The 21,408-nt window shown below is 35.1% G+C and overlaps 1 protein-coding gene across 3 annotated transcripts in view; it reads left to right on the plus strand.

Moving 5' to 3' along the window:
- LOC104847582 (collagen alpha-5(IV) chain) overlaps positions 1-21,408 on the plus strand; it is a 267,506-nt gene that overhangs the window by 141,249 nt on the left and 104,849 nt on the right. For all 3 annotated transcript variants that reach the window (XM_010603053.1, XM_010603055.1, XM_033760324.1), the window contains exons 19-25: positions 622-663; positions 2,885-3,017; positions 12,792-12,965; positions 13,291-13,374; positions 18,496-18,588; positions 19,951-20,021; positions 20,625-20,816. In XM_010603053.1, coding sequence (XP_010601355.1) covers positions 622-663; positions 2,885-3,017; positions 12,792-12,965; positions 13,291-13,374; positions 18,496-18,588; positions 19,951-20,021; positions 20,625-20,816 — 789 coding nt within the window. The remainder of the gene's footprint in view (positions 1-621; positions 664-2,884; positions 3,018-12,791; positions 12,966-13,290; positions 13,375-18,495; positions 18,589-19,950; positions 20,022-20,624; positions 20,817-21,408) is intronic.

Consider the following 21,408-nt stretch of genomic DNA (forward strand, 5'->3'; position numbering starts at 1 on the left):
TTTCTATGAGCAAATCTAGAACCAGAATAAAAGTGTGAGAAAAACATCTGTACTTGTGTCTTGACAAGTAACAATTGAATAATGTGTTCTTCATGCTGTTGACTTTGTTTTTTGTTAACTTCTAATAACAAACTCATGGAATCAATCGCAATTTATTAGGTGTTCATAGTGATAGTTAAGCCCATAAGCTCTAAAATATCTATCACCAATAGAGATAGTATTAGACTCATGCTCTTAACTAATTTTGAGAAAGAAAAAGGATAAATGTAAAAAGCATAATGATTTCAACTGATTCTAATCATACTGTTTATTTATATAATATTTATAGAAAAATCCTAACGTCAAAGAATGTGACAGCTTTAAGTCTGGTACAAAACATTTGTTCTTTGTATATATACCAGTGAGCTTAATTGATTTGGTCAAGATTATATAGCTACTAAATAATATCACAAGTCTTCCTAGGTCTAGCCCAGTATTTTTTCATCACCCCGTGTTTAGTTCTCACTTGGTGTATTTCATTACTGATTTCTAAGTCTTTTTATAAAACTTGTCTCATGTTCTTGATGAGATTGATGTTTTCATGTGATTTTTTTACTAACATTTTACAATTGTATTGAATAGGGCCAAAAAGGTGACATTGGTCCACCTGGGCCTCCTGGACTTGTAAGTTTCTTTTATTTTTCTTTTCTTTTCATTTCTTTTCTTTACTTTTCTTTTCTTTACTTTCTCTCTCTTTTTCTTTCTTTCTTCCTCTCTCTCATCTTTCTCTTTTTTTCATGTATCAAATTGAATGTTGCATTATCATTCTTATGCTTCAATTATGTACTGCCTACTTTTTTCTCAAAGAAAAGTCTAAGTCCTTACCAATTTTTACTGGTTAGAAGTCTTTACATTCAAAAATTTCATTAGTTTTGACCTCATGGTCTTCGTACTGTTCTGTCTGCTTATTACTTCTCCACAGTAAAGATCCAAAACAATGGCACTGGATTGTTTTGCAAAGTGATTGCCCGTTATTTCTCAAACCACCAGCAGGTGGGGCAAGTGTTGCTTACAAAGGTTTAATTGCAACAAAGCAAAACAAAACAAAACAAAACTCAGCGCAGGGGTCCTTTCCCCCTGCAGAACACAGGGGATAGAAGTGGATAGAATTGGTCTTAATAGGTTTTCTCAATTTGTAATTATCTGAATCACACTTCTTTCTTGAGTGTGTGCTTTTTAGGGACTAAAAAATAAATGTAGGCAGCTGCTTTTTGATAGAATAATTGAGGGATTTATTAAATTTTCTGTCATGTTTTCATTCACCATGAAATTTAATTAAATATATTGCCAATATTATTAAAAGTAAAATGTTATTGCTGAAGTCTGATATTTTTTTTCCTTCTGTTTAAATTTGGCAAGATTTTAGAACTTAGACTGCATTGAAGCCACATAAATGTGGTGCCATAAAAACTTATTCTCTATGTCCAGACATTTTAGTAACATTAATTTTTTGTCCATAGAAAATTTCAGCTATTAACACTTAGAACTGTACTGAATCTAATGAGGATATATGTAAGGTGTTAGACAATTTTTATTCTCTTTCATTTTAAAATCAGGCTTTCAGTTCTCTAGAAAATAATCTCTAGAAAATGGGATAATAAAATTTTGACAAATATCAGGAGAAATGGATATTTTCAGAATGAAGTCCTATCTGGAAGCTCGTATTCCCTTTTGAACTACTATCTCAATTCTGGATTTTACAATTTTATTCTCCTTATGTGTTAATGTTTCTATATCCACTAGAAGTAAGATGAAATATCACACTTTGCTAGTAGATGTTGATTTTTACCTCAGTCTGAGAATTTTTTAAATTTGAAGTTTATTTACTTTTATAGGTCTATGATATTAATTTTAAAGTTTATTTCATATGACATTTTTTATGATAAACTTAAATCTTGAATTCTAACAAGACATAGGAAAAGGATATGATGAATTGGTTAGTTTTAAATAATATAAACTTCCCCCAAAAGATACATTTTTAAAAGAAAAAACATGTGAGCTGACATAGCAGAAAGTTGAGGGAGGCCATTTTAGATATTTGGACTGGCAAATGCAAAGGTACAGATAGGCACGTGCAAATTACATGAAGTGATTCTAGTAGATGGAAAAATTTATTACTAGAAATACAAGGAATTATGGTGAGAGGTATTGGAAGTGAGAAATGACTTGACAATGTCCAGCATTATATGAAGCATTATATACAGTAAGAACTAGTAATCAATTTGCGGTGCTTATGCAAGGTATTTAACACAGAAAAATTGGGTTCTTCAGGCATCATCTCCTAGCAGCAAATTTGGACTCAAAGGAACAAGCTTAAAAGTGTATCTGTTAGTCCAAGTGAGTTTAGAATAGTCGTTATGGCAAGAGGAATGAATAGGAAAAATTAGAGAGAAATTTTTGGTAAAGAATTCTCAAGGCTTTTGATTATTAGAAGGAATTGAATGTGACTTATAAGAAGAGACAACAAAATATATTTCTACAGGAACTAGATGGAAGCCATAGCTGCAGAAAATTTGAGTGTCCTAAATGCTATTAAATTGTTAATTTTGTTATGCAAATTTTAATAAAAAAGGGAAAACAAACAAACAAAAAAAAACGTATTTCTATCTTTGTAAGCCCGAGGATAAGGAAGGCGATAATAGTGTTACTGACGCTAGTTATTTCCTAAATTATTTGGAGGATGAATGTGATAAGGAATATAACTCCATCTATGTCATAGTCCTAATGATTTTACAACTGAATACTTTTTGAAAATAGGGCATTATGTCCATATGTAGCCCCCAAATGACTTTCAGGAGAAGAGTCTTTCTAATTAAGTTTTTGTATTTTTTCATTCATAATAAAGGTAATTCCTAGACCTGGGACTGGTGTCACTATAGGAGAAAAAGGAAACATTGGATTACCTGGCTTACCTGGAGAAAAAGGAGATCGAGGATTTCCTGGAATGCAGGGTCCACCTGGCCTTCCTGGTCTTCCAGGTAAAAGAGACTGCACTTTCATTGTGCTTAGAGTATCAATACTAATCCACGAATATCATACTAGTTCTAGGATAAGAATGACAGTAGAAGACACAAGTCATTTTTAATTGTTAGATTCTTCCCAGCTCATACTGTATCTTTTCTTAGCAGATTCCTCAATTGTATGTTTTTAAAAATCCTGTTTAGAGGGCCAGAGATTTACCTCAGTGGTACCACAACTGCCTGCAAGCACAAGGTCCTGAGTTCAATCCCCCGTGCAGCAAAAAACAAAACAAAACAAAACCCAAAGCAAAAAAATCCCATTTACATATTGCCACTTTATCCTAAGAATCTCATTTCTACTTTTTATTATTAATAAACTATACCAAACAATTGTGTGAAAAATTTCCTTTCATGCTATTAGGGAAGGGGATGCTAATGCTGGCTTTTGCAAGATTTCCTCTTTGAAAAAACAGTAAGGAGCAGTGTACACTTAGAATTCTAGAAACAGCTAACTAGAAGTCTCCATGGTGATTTTGCTGTTCAGTAACATAACTCAATGCAGAATTTTATATCATCCTCTCTGCGGATGAACAGAATAGTATAGCATTTCTAATCTGACTACAAATTGAGGACTGCCTTTGTCTTGCTTTTTTTTTTAGCTGAATTCTCTTTGAAAAGGGTTTTATTTGGAATTTATGTAAAACTTAACAGCCTGTGGTACAGCTGCTTGCTCCTTACTCAATGTATTATGGTTCCTTTCTCTTCAAAATTATGTGGTGAATAAAAGGGTAGCATGATAATATGAGTGACACTCTGTTATCCTTCTAAGAAAAGACAATGAATGCGTGTTCCTTCATGATCTAAATATGCATTTTGTATTTCTAATATCAAAATGGTAGACTAGATATATACTGCAACATTGAAATAAGTAATTCTTCCAGAATACCATAAAGGAGTTAAGTATTCGAGAAGTAGGAAAGAAAAATTGAGATGTAAAGGTAAACATAGAATCTCCTAAATGCATCATGAGTGAGATCAAGGAGGAATAAATGAGATGGGAAGCAATATTTGAAAATAAATAATGGCTGAGAAAAGACCAAGCACCAATTTAAAGACAATAAGATAAAATATGTATATACAATGCATAATAAATATATCCAAAAAAATAAAGAGAAAGTTGAAAATAAAATGATGTAAAGATGTGTTAGACTAGTGAGATAAAAAAGAAAGCTAGCTTAGCAATACTACTATGGAATGAAATAGAATTTACTGCAAGATACATTAAAGAGACAAATATTTTGTATAGATAAATAGTTAAATTATACCACAGTGATATAAATGTCATGAAGTTCTATGCATCTAACAAATACTTTTGAATACATAAAGTGAAAATGGATAAACTATGAGGGGCAAGTTGCCAAATACATTTTAAGTAGGTGAAAAATGACACAAAGAAGTCAAGCAATAAAATCAAGTCATCTGTATGGGAGACAGAAACTTTGTTGCTACTAGAATGTATGCATTCTTCTCTAATATATAAAATATTTACAAAAATTGACACAGTTGCACTACAAAACATATACTACATGTTACTTTCTATGACTAGAGTGAAATAAATTGATCATATAACAACAAAAAAGCCAAACATTTTACATTTGTATGTTTAAGAATCACAACTATAGAGATAACAAGGAAACAGAAATGGTAATGACAATCTATTGCATACTAAATACTTTGTATAAAAATTTACTGAATACAGACAAAGCAGTATCATTAATTTATCACAAAAATAAAAGAGAAACTGGAGATGTAGCTAAATGGTAGGTTGCTTACTTAGTGTGCACAAGGCCTTAAATTCTACCCCAGCAACACAAGTAAATAAGCTAAGTTTAACACACACACGCAAATACACTGACACAAACCCCAAAAAAGTATAAAAGAAAAGTTGGTAAGGACATAAACTTAAAAGCAAATTAAAATAATTAATGTTTAATAGAGAAAATAAAGATGCTGTTATGATTTTGAAATGAATAAAATTTGGTAAATCTAATCAAGATAAAAAAGAGAGAACGTGTAGTAAGGTGGTATGTTCCTGTAATCCCAGCTACTTGGGAAACTGAGGCAGGAAGATCTCAAGTTTGGAGCCAAACTGGGCTGCTCAACAAGAAATTGTCTCTGAAGCCCATGTGAACAAAAGCACCACAAATGCCCCGGCCCCAACCAGGGCCCCACTTAGACACCAGTGGCTTAGATACACAGACCCCAGCCAAAGGACCACCTGGAAAACAGTTGCACAGGCTCACAGGCCCCAGCCAGATGCCACACAGGATACCATCAATAAGTACATGCAGATTTCAGCAGAAACCCACATGAACTATAGCTTCACAGGTGTCCAGATCCTAGGCAGGGACCTGCCCAGATACAGTGGCTTGGGCACACAGGCCCCAGCCAAATAACTGCCTGAAAGAGAGCTACACAGGCACACAGGCCCCAGCCAGATGCCATGCAAGATACCATTAGTAAGTACATGCAGATTTCAGCCAGAAGCCCGGGTGGACAACAGCTTCACAAGTGCCCGGATCCTAGTCAGGGCTCTGCCCAGAATCCAGGGGCTTCAACACACAGCCCCCAGTCAAAGGCCCTCCCAGATAACAGCTATGCAGATGGGCAGGCCACAACCAGAGGCATGACAAGATACCATCCTAAGTGTGCCCAGGCCTCAGCCAGAACCCTGCCTGGACAACAGGGCAGCACAGGGATCCAGAAGGCCACCATTTTGAACACAGGAATGGGTGCACTGATGAGCAGCAGATAAAAGGCTGCTCAGTGGCTTGCTGAGAATTGAAGCCCACTGAGAGAGCAAAGAGTCACCTAAACAAAGGCACAGCAGGCTGCATCTGTGGAAATGAGAAGACAAATAAAAAATCTTAAAACTAGACTTCCAGATCACCTAAGGCAACCTCAAGGGGAAATGAGATGGAACAATCTGATACTCAATCACCTGGACTCCCTGAACTGACAGAAAAAAGAGGATCTGGAAAAAATGAAATCAGAAATAATTTCTCAGATAGCAATAGATATTGTGTCGATAGTAAAAGACATGATTTGTAAATCTAGAGCAGACACAGATAAAAAGTAGGCCAGTTGAGGAACATGATGGAATCACAGCATAGGAAATGAATAGAATCCATAACACAAGTGTAAACAGATAACCCAGAAATTAAAGTTTACACAGCAGAATGAGCCAGTGTAAAGACAATATCAGATATGGAAGACAAGATTGCAATTAGTGAGCAGGAAAAGAAAAATTTCTTTAAAAATAGTAAGGCACCATGAAAAACCAAGCCAGCAGCTGCTAGATGATACAAAGAAGAATAACATAAGACTGATCGATCAGAGTCAATGAAGAAATGGGAGACAGTGCAAATCACATTAAAAAATACTGTTCACAGAAGTAATGGCTGAAAAATTCCCAAGCAGGGGGAAGAATTTGACACACAGATAAGTGAGGCATATAGGACTCTAGCCATGATCACAAAAAATTCTTCACAAAGGCATATACAGGATTCCAGAAACCCAACAGAAGAACAAAATTCTACAACCAGTTAGAGAAAAGAAATAAATCACATATAATGGAAAGCCCATCAGAATCACAGTAGACTTCCCAACACAAACGCTCAAGTCAAGAAGAGACTGGAGTGAAGTATTTCAAACCCTAAAGGATAACATCCTCCAACCCAGATTAATGTACACTGCAAAACTTATCTTTCAAAATTGATGGAGAAATAAAATACTTTCATGAAGCAAAACACCCAAGGAACTTCATGAATACCAAACCAGCACTTCAAAATATGTTAAACAATATCCTGGAAAAGGACAATAAGCATTACAATTGGAAGAAGCTTGGCTGAATGAATCCATCAGGCATGACAAGAAATTAAACCCAAAGGAGAGATCGTAGCAACAGGAAAACATGATGACAAGTATAATATAATACATATCAGTCGTAACCATCAATGTTAATGGTCTCAATTTACCAACCAAAAGGAATAGAGTGGCAGAATGGGTCAAGAAGCAAGATCCAACAGTATGTTGCATAAAAGAAACTTAATTAAAAAAGAAATACATCATCTGAAAGTTACATGGTGAAAACAATACTCCATGTGACAGGAACCCCATAAAAAGCAGAAATAGCTATCCTATTTGCAGATCTAATGGATTTCAAACCAACACTAATTAAGAGAGGCAAAGATCTAATGGATTTCAAACCAACACTAATTAAGAGAGGCAAAGAAGGACACTACATCCTTGTAAGGAGTAAAATCCAAAAGGAAGAGATGACAATCATAAATATATGTGCCCAACTATGTAAAACAAATACAACCAGACATGAGAAATCAATGAAGCACTAATGCCACAGTAGTGGAGTAATTCAGTACCCCAGTATCACAAGTGGATAGATCAACCCGATAAAAAATAAATATCAAAATACTAGAATTCAACTAAACTCTTAAATAAATGGACTTAATAGATGTTTACAGATGTTCCACAAAATAAGACTGCACATTCTTTTTGGCTGCATATGGATTGTTCTCCAAAGAAGATCACATACTCACTCATAGAACGTGTTTAAGTAAGTGCGAGGAATTGAAGTTATCCCCTGTATATTAACAGACCATAGTGTGATGAAAGTGGAGATCAACAGCAAAAGAAACCACAAGAATTTCATAAACACATGGAAAATGAACAACATACTCCTGAACAACCAATGGGTAACACAAGAAATGACCGTTAGTTTCTACAATTAAATGACAATGCCAGTACAACATATGGAAAACAGTAAAAGCATTCTTATGAGGGAAATTAATGGCAATGAATACTCACATTAGGAAAACAGAGTGAGCTTAAATAAACCTAATGATGAATCTCATGCTTCCAGAAAAAGAAGAGCAGGACAAACTGAAAGCACATACAAAAGAGGAATGTATAAAGATCAGAGGAGAAATGAATGCAATCAAGACTAAGACAAAAATATTTTAAAAAATCAATCAAGCAAAGAGTTGGTTCTTTGAAAAAATAAATAAGATTGACAAGCCTGTAGCCAACCTCATCAAAAAAGTAAACAAAAGACCCAATCTATGCAATTAGTAATCAAAAGGGTAAAATTACAATGGAACCAGTAGAAATCCAGGGGATCATCAATACCTACTTTGAGACCCTATATGCCAACATGGAAAGAAGAAATGGGCGGATTTCTAGATACATATGAATTACCAAAGTTGATCAAAGAAGACCTAGCAATGCTACACAACCCTATCATTGAAATTGAAAATATAATTAAAAACTTACACTGAAGAAAAGCCAGGGTCTTGATGGCTTTACTGCTCAGTTCTACAAGACATTTAGAAAAGAACTATTGCCACTACTGTTTAAACTATTCAATAAAATTGAAAGTGAAGCAATACTCCTAAATTTATTCCTGGAAGCAAGGATCACCTTGATCCCAAAACAGAGAAAGACCCAATAAAAAGAGAGAACTATAAGCCAATTAGCCCATTTAACATAGATGCAAAATCCTCAATGAGATACTGGCAAAGAGAGTGCAGATCATCAACAAGATCAGACACTCTGATCAAGTGGGATTCATCCCAGAGATGCAGGGATAGTTCAACATACAGAAATCAATAAGTGCAATACACTATATTAATGGAGCCTAGGACAAAGACCATATGATCATCTTAATAGATGCAGAAAAAGCATTTGACAGCGTCCAACATTCATTCTGTAGGTTAAAAAGCCTACAGAAAATTGGAATAAAAGTCAGTTATGAAAAATGAACAGCCAACGTCATACTAAATGGTAAAAATTGAAATCCTTCACACTAAAGTCAGGAACAAGACAAGGATGGCCACTATCATCACTTATGTTTAATATAGTTTGAAATATTAGCCATAGCAATTATACAAGAGAAAGGAATAAAAATAAGAAACAAAGAGGTTAAATTGTCATTATTTGCAGATGACATGATACTTTGTATAGAAGAACCCACAACTCCACCCAAAGTCTTCTAGATTTAAAAACCAAATTCAGTAGAGTAGGTGGATACAAAGTCAACACACAAAAATCAATAACATTCCTGTACATGAACAAAAAACTAACAGAGAAACTAGAGAAACAATTCCTTTCACAATAGCTTCCAAAAAATCAAAGTACCTAGGAATTATCCTAACAAAAGAAATCAAAGACCTCTATTTTGAAAACTACACAACTCTGATGAAGGAGATCAAAGATGGTATCAGAAAATGGTAAGGTACTCCTTGCTCCTGAGTAGAAAGAACCAACATATTGAAAATGAGTATACTTCCAAAATTGCTATATAGATTCAATGAAATCCCAATCTCAATTCCAATGGCATACTTCACAGATCTTGAGAAAACAGTTCAAAAGTTCTTTGAAAGAAGAGACCTAGAATAGCAAAAGCAATTCTAGGCAACAAAGACAAGGTTTGGGGAATCAGAATCCCCAATTTAAAACTCTGCTATGACACTACTGTGATAAAAACACCATGGTACTGGCAAAGAAACAGACCTGAGGAACAATGGAACAGATTAGATGTGTAAGCAACACCAGTCACACTCAGCCATGTCATCTTTGGCAAAGGAGCTAAACACCCTCATCAGAGGAAAGATAGCCTCTTTTAAAAAAGGGGAAAAAATGAGAATCAAGACTTGTCATGTAGAGGTACAAGATCCCAACAATGAATGTAACTGTACTGTATCCCTAAAATGTACCAATAAACTCAATTAAAGCTGAAAAAAATGGTGCTAGAAAAACTGGGTTTCATCTTGCCAAAGATTAATAAAATTCTACCTGTATCCCTCACCATGCACTAAACTAAAATCTAAATGGATTAACGATCTAAATATTAAAACAGAAATACTGAACTTATTGGAAGAGAGATTAGGTAGAATGTTTGAAGACATTGGTGTAGGAAAAGATGTTATGAACCAAACCTCAGTCACAGGTGAACTAACACAAAGAATGATCGAATGGTATCTCATCTCATTAAAAAGCTTCTGACAGCAAGTGAAACCACCAACAGCATGAAGAGACAACCCACAATGTGGAAAAACATTTTTTACCAGCTGTTCCTCAGAAAAAGGCCTACCCTATAGAATATATAAGGAACTTTAAAAAAATTAGACCTCTCAAGTTTAAAAACCCAATCCAAAAATGGGCATCTGAAATGATCAGACATTTCTCAGACAAAGAAGTAGAAATAGCAAATAAACATAGGAAATAATGTTTAAAATAACTAGTCATTCGAGATTGCAAATGAAAACAATGCTGAGATTCCACCTCAACCCAGAAAGAATGGGTTCTATCACAGAATGAACCAATAACAAATGCTGGCTGGTCTATGGGGAAAAAGGAACTCTGCTCCACTTCTGATGAGGGTGTAGACTGGTACAACCTCTGTGGAAATCATTATGGAGATACCTTAAAAACTAGGATTGGAGATCCCATTTGACCCAGCTATTCCCCTGCTGGGTATCTTCCCAAAAGACTCAAAAGAATCAAACCACAGCAATATATGCACACCCATGTTTATAGCGGCACTGTTTGTAATAGCCAAAACTTGGAAAAAGCCCAGTTGCCCATCAACTGGAAACTGGATTTTTAAAAATGTGGCTTTTTTATAAAATGGAGTACTACTCAGCCATAAAGTTTGAGAAATTAGACGCATTTATAGCTAAATGGATGCACATTGAGGACATACTCTTAAGTGAAATAAATAGGACACACGTGTAAATACCAAATAGTTTGTCTGTTGTGAGAAACTGAAAGTGTGAATAAGGATCAAAATATATATAGATAATGTGAAATAGGGAGAAAACTTGCAAAGGGGAAGGGGTAGTTGGAGGGGTAGGGGAAAGCAAAGAAGGGAAAGGAATAAATATGATAAGGAAAAATGGAAATAGGGAGGTGTGGAGGGGTTGAAGGGAGGGCAAGACAATAGGGAAAATAAAAACCATGATATATCATGTAAAGGTACAAATTCCCAATGATGAATGTCAGTATATTGTATATCTAAAATGAACCAATAAAATTAATGAATTTAAAAAGATGAAAAATTGTCTCAGAACAAACCATTAAAAAGTGTTGAGAATGTATCTTAGTGGTATATTGCCCGTGGGATCAACCTCCAGTATAGGGGGGATGGATTGGGAGAAGAGAGATAGAATATAATTTTAGTAAAATTAAAAGTATATTACTGAAGGGCTGGGGATTTAGCTCAGCGGTTCAGTGGCCTGCCTTGAAAGTTCAATCCCCGGTACCAAAAAATAATAATAATAATAATAAATAAATAAATAAAAATAAAAGCATATTACTGTTACTAAAAGTTAAAAATTTTAAAGTTATAAGAAAAATGTAACTATATTAACATATTTGAAATTCCAGATGAAATTTAAATTCCTCATAAATATAAAACAAATTATTAAAGTTGTCCTGAGAAGTTAGGAAATCTAAGGGGATCGATTTTTATAGAATTTTTGAAATGTTAATGATTTCCATGATAAAGCATTGGTTTTATGGATAAATTTTTAGTGTTGGATGAATTTTACTATGCTGTCACACAGATAAGTAACATTTTTAAAAGAATACTTTTAAAAAGATGAAACAATTTATAATTTTATAATCAAATCACCCAGGAGCTAATATCACAATGTCATATAATTCAATCTAATTTATGAACATTGAAATCATAATCTTAAATATCAATAAGATCAATGCAGAAGTATACTAAATAATAGGGTATTATGATGAACTAGGTTTTAACCCTATTTACAAGGTTGGTTCAATACTGCTGTAATTGAATATACAACACTATACAAGAGAACAAGTCAATAGAGGCAGAAAAATTCACAGTAGTAATAAAAACAAGCCCATTAATAAACCCAACCAAATAATGCATAATTTTTTTTTCAGAATTTTGTAAGATATTAAATAATATAAAATTACCACATATAGAGAGATCTGTTCTATTGTTATTTCATGTAAGAAATCAATATTAGAGATGGTTAATTCTACCAAACATTATGTTCAAATTAGTCACATTCCAAATTCCATTGTTTTGGTTTTGGTTTTGCTTTTTTTTTGGTACCAGGGGTCAAACTAAGGACTTTGTGCTTGTGAGACAGGCACAGCACCACTGAGGTAATTCCCTGGCTCTTTCTAGTGGGTTTTGAAAAGAAAAACTGACCCACTGATTCTAACATTAATTTCAAAGAGTAAATGTGTAAGTGTAGTAAGGATTGTTTTAAAAATGAACAAAGGTGTACATAATTTCCTTAACCAGTTTTGAAAACATGAAACTAGTAACTAAATAAGTGTGCTAATGGTGCAGGACTTGACAGTGGAACTAAGGAATGTCTAGAAACAAAGCCATGTTCATATAGAAACTCAAATACCTCTTTTCCAATTATTAGTAACTTTCTATTTCTGGGGTTTATAGATCATATTCAAAGGGTGTGTAGAGAATTATTAATAGTTTTCCAAAGTAATAAAACTACCTCAAATAATTATTTATTACACTCAAATTATTGCTTTCATTATTGTAAACTTTCTTCCTTTCAGATATTGATTCTCATAGAAAAAAATAGAATATAGTCAACATTATTTTAAAGGAAGATCTGTTCAGTAGTACTTAATGTCTCACTGAGAACCAAGGTAATACCTGTAAAATAGGATGATTTTTATCATTTTAATGAATCTTTTTTCCTATCTTAGGGGCTGCAGTTATGGGTCCTCCTGGGCCCCTTGGATTTCCTGGAGAAAGAGGCCAGAAAGGTGATGCAGGTCCACCTGGTATTTCTATTCCGGGATCTCCTGGACTTGATGGGCAGCCTGGGCCTCCTGGTCTTCCAGGACCTCCTGGCCCACCAGGCCCTCACATCCCTCCTAGTAAGCCATAGTTTACTCTTGTAAAGTCCTGGTTTTGTTTATTTCATTTATAAGTGAATATACCTGAAGACGGGCATCATTATTTATGTCTCTGATTTCTAAGAGTTTCTGCTGCTGCTTCTACCTTTAGGTTTTGGTTATTCTTTAATGTTTAATCTTACTCTTCTAATAATGATTGTTGTCAACAATATTATACCCTCCTTTTTCTTCAGGTAGTTGTATATTTGCAGAAAAGAAACTAAAAATATGCTTTTTTTCTAGCCTGTCATGCTTTATTTTGGATATATTACAATGAGCTTTCTATCTTTTCTTTATCTAATTCCAGGTGATAAGACATGTGAACCAGGCCCTCCAGGTCCCCCAGGAGCACCAGGTGATAAAGGACTCCAAGGAGAACAAGGATTGAAAGGTTTGATCCCCAAATATACTTATTTGTTTTTGAAATCTTCAGCAAAATCCCCTGTATTTATCTTTCATTCTCCCTCAACCAGTCACTCCCATGTTTATATCGCAAGACCATCACCTGAGCAATAGTGCACCCTTCCATAGTCCTGATTTTACGAATCCCATTTTCTGATCACTTATTTTCTGCATTGTAGCTCATTACATCTAATAACCTGATTTGGACCTTACTTGAGCCCTACAGAGACTTACCATGATTGACTATCTCTTAACTTTTTGATATCCTTTCATTTCTCTTAGCCTAGCTTAAATTCCATGATCAATCATCACCATCAATCCTATTGCTAAGGCCCTGACTCCTTTGCTCTTCTCTCACTTTCTTATACTCACTTGGAACTAAAGCATAGCCTACGTAGTTTCGAATTCTACCTCTTCTAAGCCTGCACCTCCTCTTCTCTTGAAAACTTACAACTTCTCTTCCATTCTTATTTTAAGATGCTGATACTCGTTTCTCCTTCACTGACCAAATAATAACAAGAATGTTCAGAGTCTGCTGCCACCACATTTACTCACTTAGTTGTAATTGTGTGCCAACATTATTTTAAAGGAAGATCTTTTCAGTACTTAATGTCTCATTGAGAACCAAGGTAATATCTCTAAAATAAGTTCATTTTATTATTTTAATGAATGCCCTTTTCTTATCTTAGAAACTACAGTTATGGTTCCTCCTGGGCCCCCATCACTGGACTATTTCTGTTACAACTTGTATCTAAAGCCAGGCCTTTTATTTGTACAACAAATTCTCTTTCCTCTTCTTTCTCCAAGGGATTTGCTTCAAAAATTGTTGTCACACCCACATTACCAATTTCCCCCCTTCTACTGAATCATCCCCTGCAGCTTACAAATATGCTTTATCCACCCATCTAAAAAAGCACACACAGTATTTACTAGTTACTACTTCATCCTTTTGCTTCCCTTTTAGTAAAGCTCAGAAAAATCTTCTACTCAGTGTTACTAGTTTCCTCATTTTTATTTTTTATATTTTTATTTTTAACTAACATCTAAAAGTTATAGATATTAATGTGGTACCAGGTAATGTCTGACACATGTGTATATAATAGAATGTTAACTTAGGTTCAACACAGTTAATTCCTCCAAAGTTTATCATTCTTTTTGATTAAAACTTTTAAAGTTCTTTTTCCTAACCTTTTGAAATGTACAGTACATTGTTATTATCTCTAGTCACCATAATGTGAATCATGAATAATGCTGTATGAATTCTGTATGTGGTTTCTTTTGCTAGATATTTTACCTGGAGACATATCTATGTTTTCACTTGTAATTGTATTTTTCACTGCTCTTCATTATTTTTTTAAATTTTTTTCCTTATTGCGTTTATTGGTACATTATAGGTATACAGTACAGTTACATTCATTATTGGGATCTTGTACCTTTACATGACAGGTCTTGGTTATCATTTTTTCCCCTTGTCCCTGCCCTCCCTTCACCCCCTCCTCCCCTCCCCATTTACAAACACTTCATTTCCATTTTTTCATTTTCTCATATTTTTTTTTCTTTTCCCTTATTAACTTTCCCCTACCCTTCCCAATTTCCCTACACCTTTAGCCCCTTTCTTCCTATTTTACATTGTCAATAATATCATTAGGATCTTATGTACTATTATAGTTTATTCACACCAGAGAAACTATTCTGTATTTCCACATGTGTGACTTATTTATTTCACTTAGGAGTATATCCTCAATATGTATACATTTTCCTACAAATGAATCTAATTTCTTATTCTTTATGGCTGAGTAATATTCCATTTTATAGAAAAACCACATCTTCTGAAATGAACAGACATTTCTCAAAGAATTGAAAACAGCAAGTAAATATATGAAAAAATGTTCAGCATCACTTGTCACTCGAGAGATGCAGATGAAAACTACACTGAGATTCTACCTCACCCCACAAAGAATGGCTGCTATCAAGAAATCAAACAATAACAAATGCTGGCAGGTTTGTGAGGACAAAGGAACCCTTCTCCATTGTTGGTGGGAGTGCAGACTGGTGCAACCACTATGGAAATCAATATGGAGATACCTCAAAGAGCTGGGACTAGAGGTTCCATTTGACCCAGCCGTCCCTCTGCTGGGTATCTTTCCAAAAGAATTAAAAGAATCATATCACAGAGATATATGCACACCTATGTTTATAGTAGCACAGTTTGTAATAGCTAAAACTTGGAAACAGACCATTTGCCCATCAATTGGAATCTTCATTATTTATTGTACAAGTTTACCATTCTAATGTCACTGAACACAGAGCTGAAGCTATTATGAATAAATCTGTCACAAAAATTTTGATTTTGGTAGGACATAAGCTGTCATTTCTTCTGCGGATATACCTGGGAATAGAATTGATGGGTTATAGATTAGGTGTAGATTTTGTTTCATGGACAATACCAACTTATTTTCCAAAATGATTTTAGTATGCACTTCCCTGGTGACTCATTGATGATCAGCTTCTTTTTCATGCTTTTGTGTACTATTTCATAGGGTGCTTGTCTTCCCTCTGTTTTTAATTTGATTATTTGATATACATATCCATTTTCTCTCCTCTGCTATTTTGTAATTTGTTTCTATTTGTATTTTTTGAACTGTTGTTACTAATTAGTGAGAAGTTTATTAATGTTCTGTTCCATGGATAGTGCTGTTTATGCCCTGCTTTATAAATATTAATTTATCTCAAAAATCTGATGATATTCCTCTAAGTTTTCTTCTACATGCTCTCTCATTTTACCTTCCATATCTATTCTATTTTAATTTTGTGATATTGAATAGTTTACCTAAGGCCTTCACATTAAGCTACATCCACAGCCCTTTTTTTTTCATTATTTTTTGTGGAGACATGATCTTAAGACACTAAATTGTCCAGGCTGAATTCAAATTTGCTATCCTCCTGCCTTAGCCTTCAAGTGGCTGAAATTGTGTATACCATTCATCCACTTCAATTAATTTTTGTGTGTAGTTCAAGCAGGGATCAAAGTTCAGTTTCTCTCTATAGATATCCAGCTGACTTGATAGAATAGTATAAAAGACCATCAATATTCCAACGAGTTTTATTAGTACTTTTGTTGTAAATCATAAGACCATACATACATGAGCCTGTTTCTGACTTCTCTATTTTATTTTCTTTTGCTATTTGCCTCTCCTTGCATCAATACCAGACTGTCTTAATTGTGGCTTTATACAAACCTTGGACATTCTAGATTCTTTGTGTTTTGTAAGCATGTCAGAATTATCTGATCAGCTTTTAATTTTGAAGTGTCATAGGGTTCAGTCTTTATTCCTCTTCTCTAAACTCATTCATCCAGTCTCATGACTTAATATATTTGGTTTACCAATGTGTTCCAAATTTATGTTTCCTATTAAAATATAACTCTTCCTCTAATTTTGCAAATGAACTACTCACTCAACATTTCAAACTAGACATTGATCAAGTCATAGTTCTGATTTCTGCCACTTCCTCTCCCATAATTACTCCACTCACTTCTTCCCCTTTTTACTTGACAAGCAGGCTCCTGTACATTTCTAGTTGCTTAGGCTATAAATTTTGAGCTTTCCTTGATTGCTCTCTTCTTTTTATTCCATGTTATGAGCCATGAGAATATCCAAGTATGTCTAGAACGTAACCATTTCTGAACATCTTCATTGCTGTCACTTGGGGATAATCTGCCATCTCCTAGATCACTGCACCAGTAGCCTACTAAAGAACTGCCTACTTTCCTTCTTTGAACTCAGAACACAAACATAGCAGCCAGTTGTGCTATTTCTTTTTTGGGGAGGTGTTCTTGAGATTGAACTGAGGGCTTTTACACCAAGCTACATCCCAGTCTTTAAAAAAAATGTTTTTGTACCATGGATTGAACTCAGTACCTTGTGTTTGCAAGGCAAGCGTGGTGCCACTGAACAAAATCCCCACCCTTTTATTTTTATTCTTTGAGTCAGGGTCTCACTAAGTCACTAAATTGCCTACACTGGGCTTTAACTTGTTATCTTGTGCCTCCTGAGATTGGTGGGACTACAGGCTTAGGGCAATGCTCCCAGCTTCTGATTAAGTTCTTTTACTAAGTTTTCATTTTAGTTATAGTAAATGCTATAGACTATGAGTGATGGCATGTGTGCCACAGTGGGCTTTTTGTATCACTGAAAGATTCACCATCACTAGTGTATATACCATGACCTGTAACGTTTTTCATGACAACCCACTTCTTTAAAGCTGCTAACTCCGTGACCTGGCTACATGTCTTTATTTTGCTCCAGCAGTTTAGTCTGCTTGCAGTTCCTTGTATATGCCAAGTGTAGCTATTCTCTCCATCTAGAATTAGATGCTAGAAACTCCACACTCATCATGCACATGTTGTGTCCTTTAAACTTTTTGTCGTACGTCATGTTATCAATGAAGTCTATCCTGACCACCCATTTAAAATTGTAAACTTTAGGGCTGGGATGTAGCATAGTCGTAGCATTTGCCTTGCTCGCGCAAAGCCCTGAGTTCAATCTCTAGTACCACAAAAAAATGAATAAACAAATCATTAAATAAAATTGCAGCTCACCTTCCACTCACCCATCCTAGCATACCCATCTCACAGATCCTGCTCCATTTTCGCCCATAAATATAACATATTTCATTTTTTTGTTTTTTTTTTTTTTGGTACCAGGGATCGAACTCAGGACCTTGCACTTGCGAGGCAGGCAGTGGAAACACTGAGCTAAATCCCTGGCCCAACATATTTTAATATATACTGAATATATTAAAATGTTTAATACATAATTTAATACTTTATTGCTTTCATTACTTTCATCCATTTCTACCCATAGAAAGTGAGCTCTATGAAGGCAAGGATTTTTTTCTGTTTTATCAGTGTATCAAAATGACAGAATGGTTCTTCTGACACAGTAGATACTCAACACATGCTTATCAAACGAGATGATTATAGACGTAGACTTCTCTAGCTCCACTGTTATGTAGGAATGCTGCTGTCCCTTTACTGCTAACTTCTTGGAACCTAACTAAAGAACATTTAAGTACTTTTTTAGTAATGTTTGTTTTTTACTTTTACCAGGTGACAAAGGTGACACCTGTTTCAACTGTATTGGAACTGGTATTTCAGGGCCTCCAGGCCAACCTGGCTTGCCGGGTCTCCCTGGTCCTCCAGGTAAAGCATTCTGGCTAAGGGTAGTCTTTTAAAAATATCTCTTGGCTAGATTTTGGTGAGTTCATGATTTTAGAATGTTGCCAGCTTCTCGTTTTACAGCTAGTCAGTGATATCTATAAACAATTAAATATGAAATGCCTCTGTGCTATGAAATGAATTATACTCTTCTTTCTAATACTTGAAACTAGCAATGTTTTCTATTAAAGCATTTTGACAATATTCTAGGAACTACATCTTTCCTATTTTCCATATGGAAAGAAAACATATAGAGTCAGATTTCTTTCCTCCAGAAAACTGGGGGGGGTTCATAATGCCTGGCCCCTGCATATAGTTTTCATTATCATAGTTTCTAGTCATTTAGAATATATTACATGTATCATTACAGAAAGGATTTTCTATTTGGAGTTTGGCAACCTATTGCCATTCCTCTCTCTATATATAATATCACCCTTCTCATTTCCTAATCAAAGCCATATTGATTATCTCAGGTCCACAACTGCTTTATGTAATTATTTCATGGTATATCCCCATATTATTTTCTTTTGAGGTCACAGGTGTCCAAGTCAAAGCTGAGAACAGACACCAGATCTCTTACCGTCTAATGTGTCTGCCAAGAATACCAATTCACAGGGATCTTGAAAATACTTCCAGCAAGTCTTATAGCTGTCACTGGAAGTTAGTAATCTAGCTTTTTATCTCTATTCTAGCGGTTTTCAAACTTGGAAGAAGATCAGCATCATCTCGAGGACTTATTAAAGCCAAGGTTGCTGGGCCCCACCTGCAAAGTTTCTGATCCAATAGATCAGGAGTGGGCCATTCTTAGCCCAGCAGTCAGCACTTCTAAGTAGTAACGAAGTGCTGATGATGAAGCTCGTCCAGGGGTTCATTTTGAGAACCACTGCTTTAACAATGTTTTCTCTAGACTTTCAATGCCAAGGTTTTCTCACAAACCAAATTTTCAGAATTAACAGCCAAAATAAGGACTGTAAGGATATAGGAAAAATATATAACAAAATAAAGATTTACATTCTTCTTCTTTATCTTTCTTCATCTACCTTGGGCAATGGAATGTTTATAACAATTCAGGCATCACTGCAATATTTGTGAAAGGAAAGGGTACTTTGAACTTAAAAATATGTGAAGATACAAGATTGTATATAACATGAACTGTTTATTGTTTTAAGGATGATTTGCTCATTTTAAGAACACAAAACAGGAAAATAAAAAAATGTGACATGAATGGGATAGAATAGGGCTGTTTTATTTTAAAACTTGGTTTGCTGATTTTTATATGTTTTTTCAGAGTTTGAGTTCATAGCTCACACTGTGTGTGTGTGTGTGTGTTGTGTGTGTTCATGCTAGGGTCTCTTGGAGTCCCTGGACAGAAGGGTGAAAAAGGACAGGCTGGAGCAACTGGCCCAAAAGGATTACCAGTAAGTTTTTGGTATATACTATAAATCAAAAATAAGTAGGGCCAGGATTTAGCTCAGTGGCTCTACTGCTTGCCTTGCAAGCACAAGGTCCTGAGTTCAATCCTGGTATCAAAAATAAATAAATAAATAAATGAATGAAGTAGTAGATGTCCATGTATATTTCAGTGTTCACATATGGGTATATGTGTATAGGATTACCAGTAAGTTTTTGGTATATACTATAAATCAAAAATAAGTAGGGCCAGGATTTAGCTCAGTGGCTCTACTGCTTGCCTTGCAAGCACAAGGTCCTGAGTTCAATCCTGGTATCAAAAATAAATAAATAAATAAATGAATGAAGTAGTAGATGTCCATGTATATTTCAGTGTTCACATATGGGTATATGTGTATATATATATATATATATAATTTATATATAAATAATTTTGTTAAACTGTCATTTAATTTATAATTTATTTGATTCACTGACTCACATGCATGCTTCACATAATTCCTTATTTTATGCTCTAAATGTTACTGGGTGGATTAGTGGGTAAACTGGAGAAAACTGTTAGAAAAAATCCGATTTACTTTTTATCTTTCTTCTTTTTTCCTCCCACTCAGGGCATACCAGGAGCTCCAGGTGCTCCAGGACTTCCTGGAACTAAAGGAGAACCTGGTGACATCTTCACTTTTCCAGGAATGAAGGGTGAAAAAGGAGAGTTGGGTGCTCCTGGAGCTCCAGGGCTTTCTGGTTTACCTGGCACACCTGGACAGGATGGATTGCCAGGTCTTCCTGGTCCCAAAGGAGAGCCTGTGAGTTGGTTTGATATTCTTGGTGTTGTAATGTCATATTGTCACTTAGAAATGTTTTGTAGGTGCTGGGCATGTTATGCGAGCTGAGCATGCATGAGGTCCTGAGTTCAGTCTTCAGTGCCAAAAAGAAAACAATTTTCTAAAGCCAGGTGTGGTGGTGCACGCCTATAATCCCAGCACTCGGGAGGCTGAGGCAGGAGGATCGCTGTGAGTTCAAGACCGGCCTAGGCTACATAGTGAGTTCCAGGTCAGTCTCAACTACATAGTGAGACCCTGTCTCAATAAACCAAAAAAAAAAAGTTTTCTAAATTAAAATTATACTCCTAAGTGAAATAAATAAGTCCCACATGTGTAAATACCAAATAGTTTCCCTGGTGTGAATATTCTGCAACAATGCATAAGATTCTAATAAGATTACTGACATTTAGAAATGGGAGGAAAGGAGCTAAAGGTGTAGGGAAGGTGTGATACGTAGGGGAAGAACAAAAAGGGAAAAGAAAAAAATGTGAGAGAATGAAAAGATGAAAATAAAGTGTTTGTAGATGGGGAGGGGAGGAGGGGGTGAAGGGAGGGCAGAGGTAAGGGGAAAAAA

Source organism: Fukomys damarensis, unplaced genomic scaffold (genome assembly GCF_012274545.1).
Source record: "Fukomys damarensis isolate Sample0158 unplaced genomic scaffold, DMR_v1.0_HiC HiC_scaffold_39, whole genome shotgun sequence".
Lineage (NCBI taxonomy): Eukaryota > Metazoa > Chordata > Mammalia > Rodentia > Bathyergidae > Fukomys > Fukomys damarensis.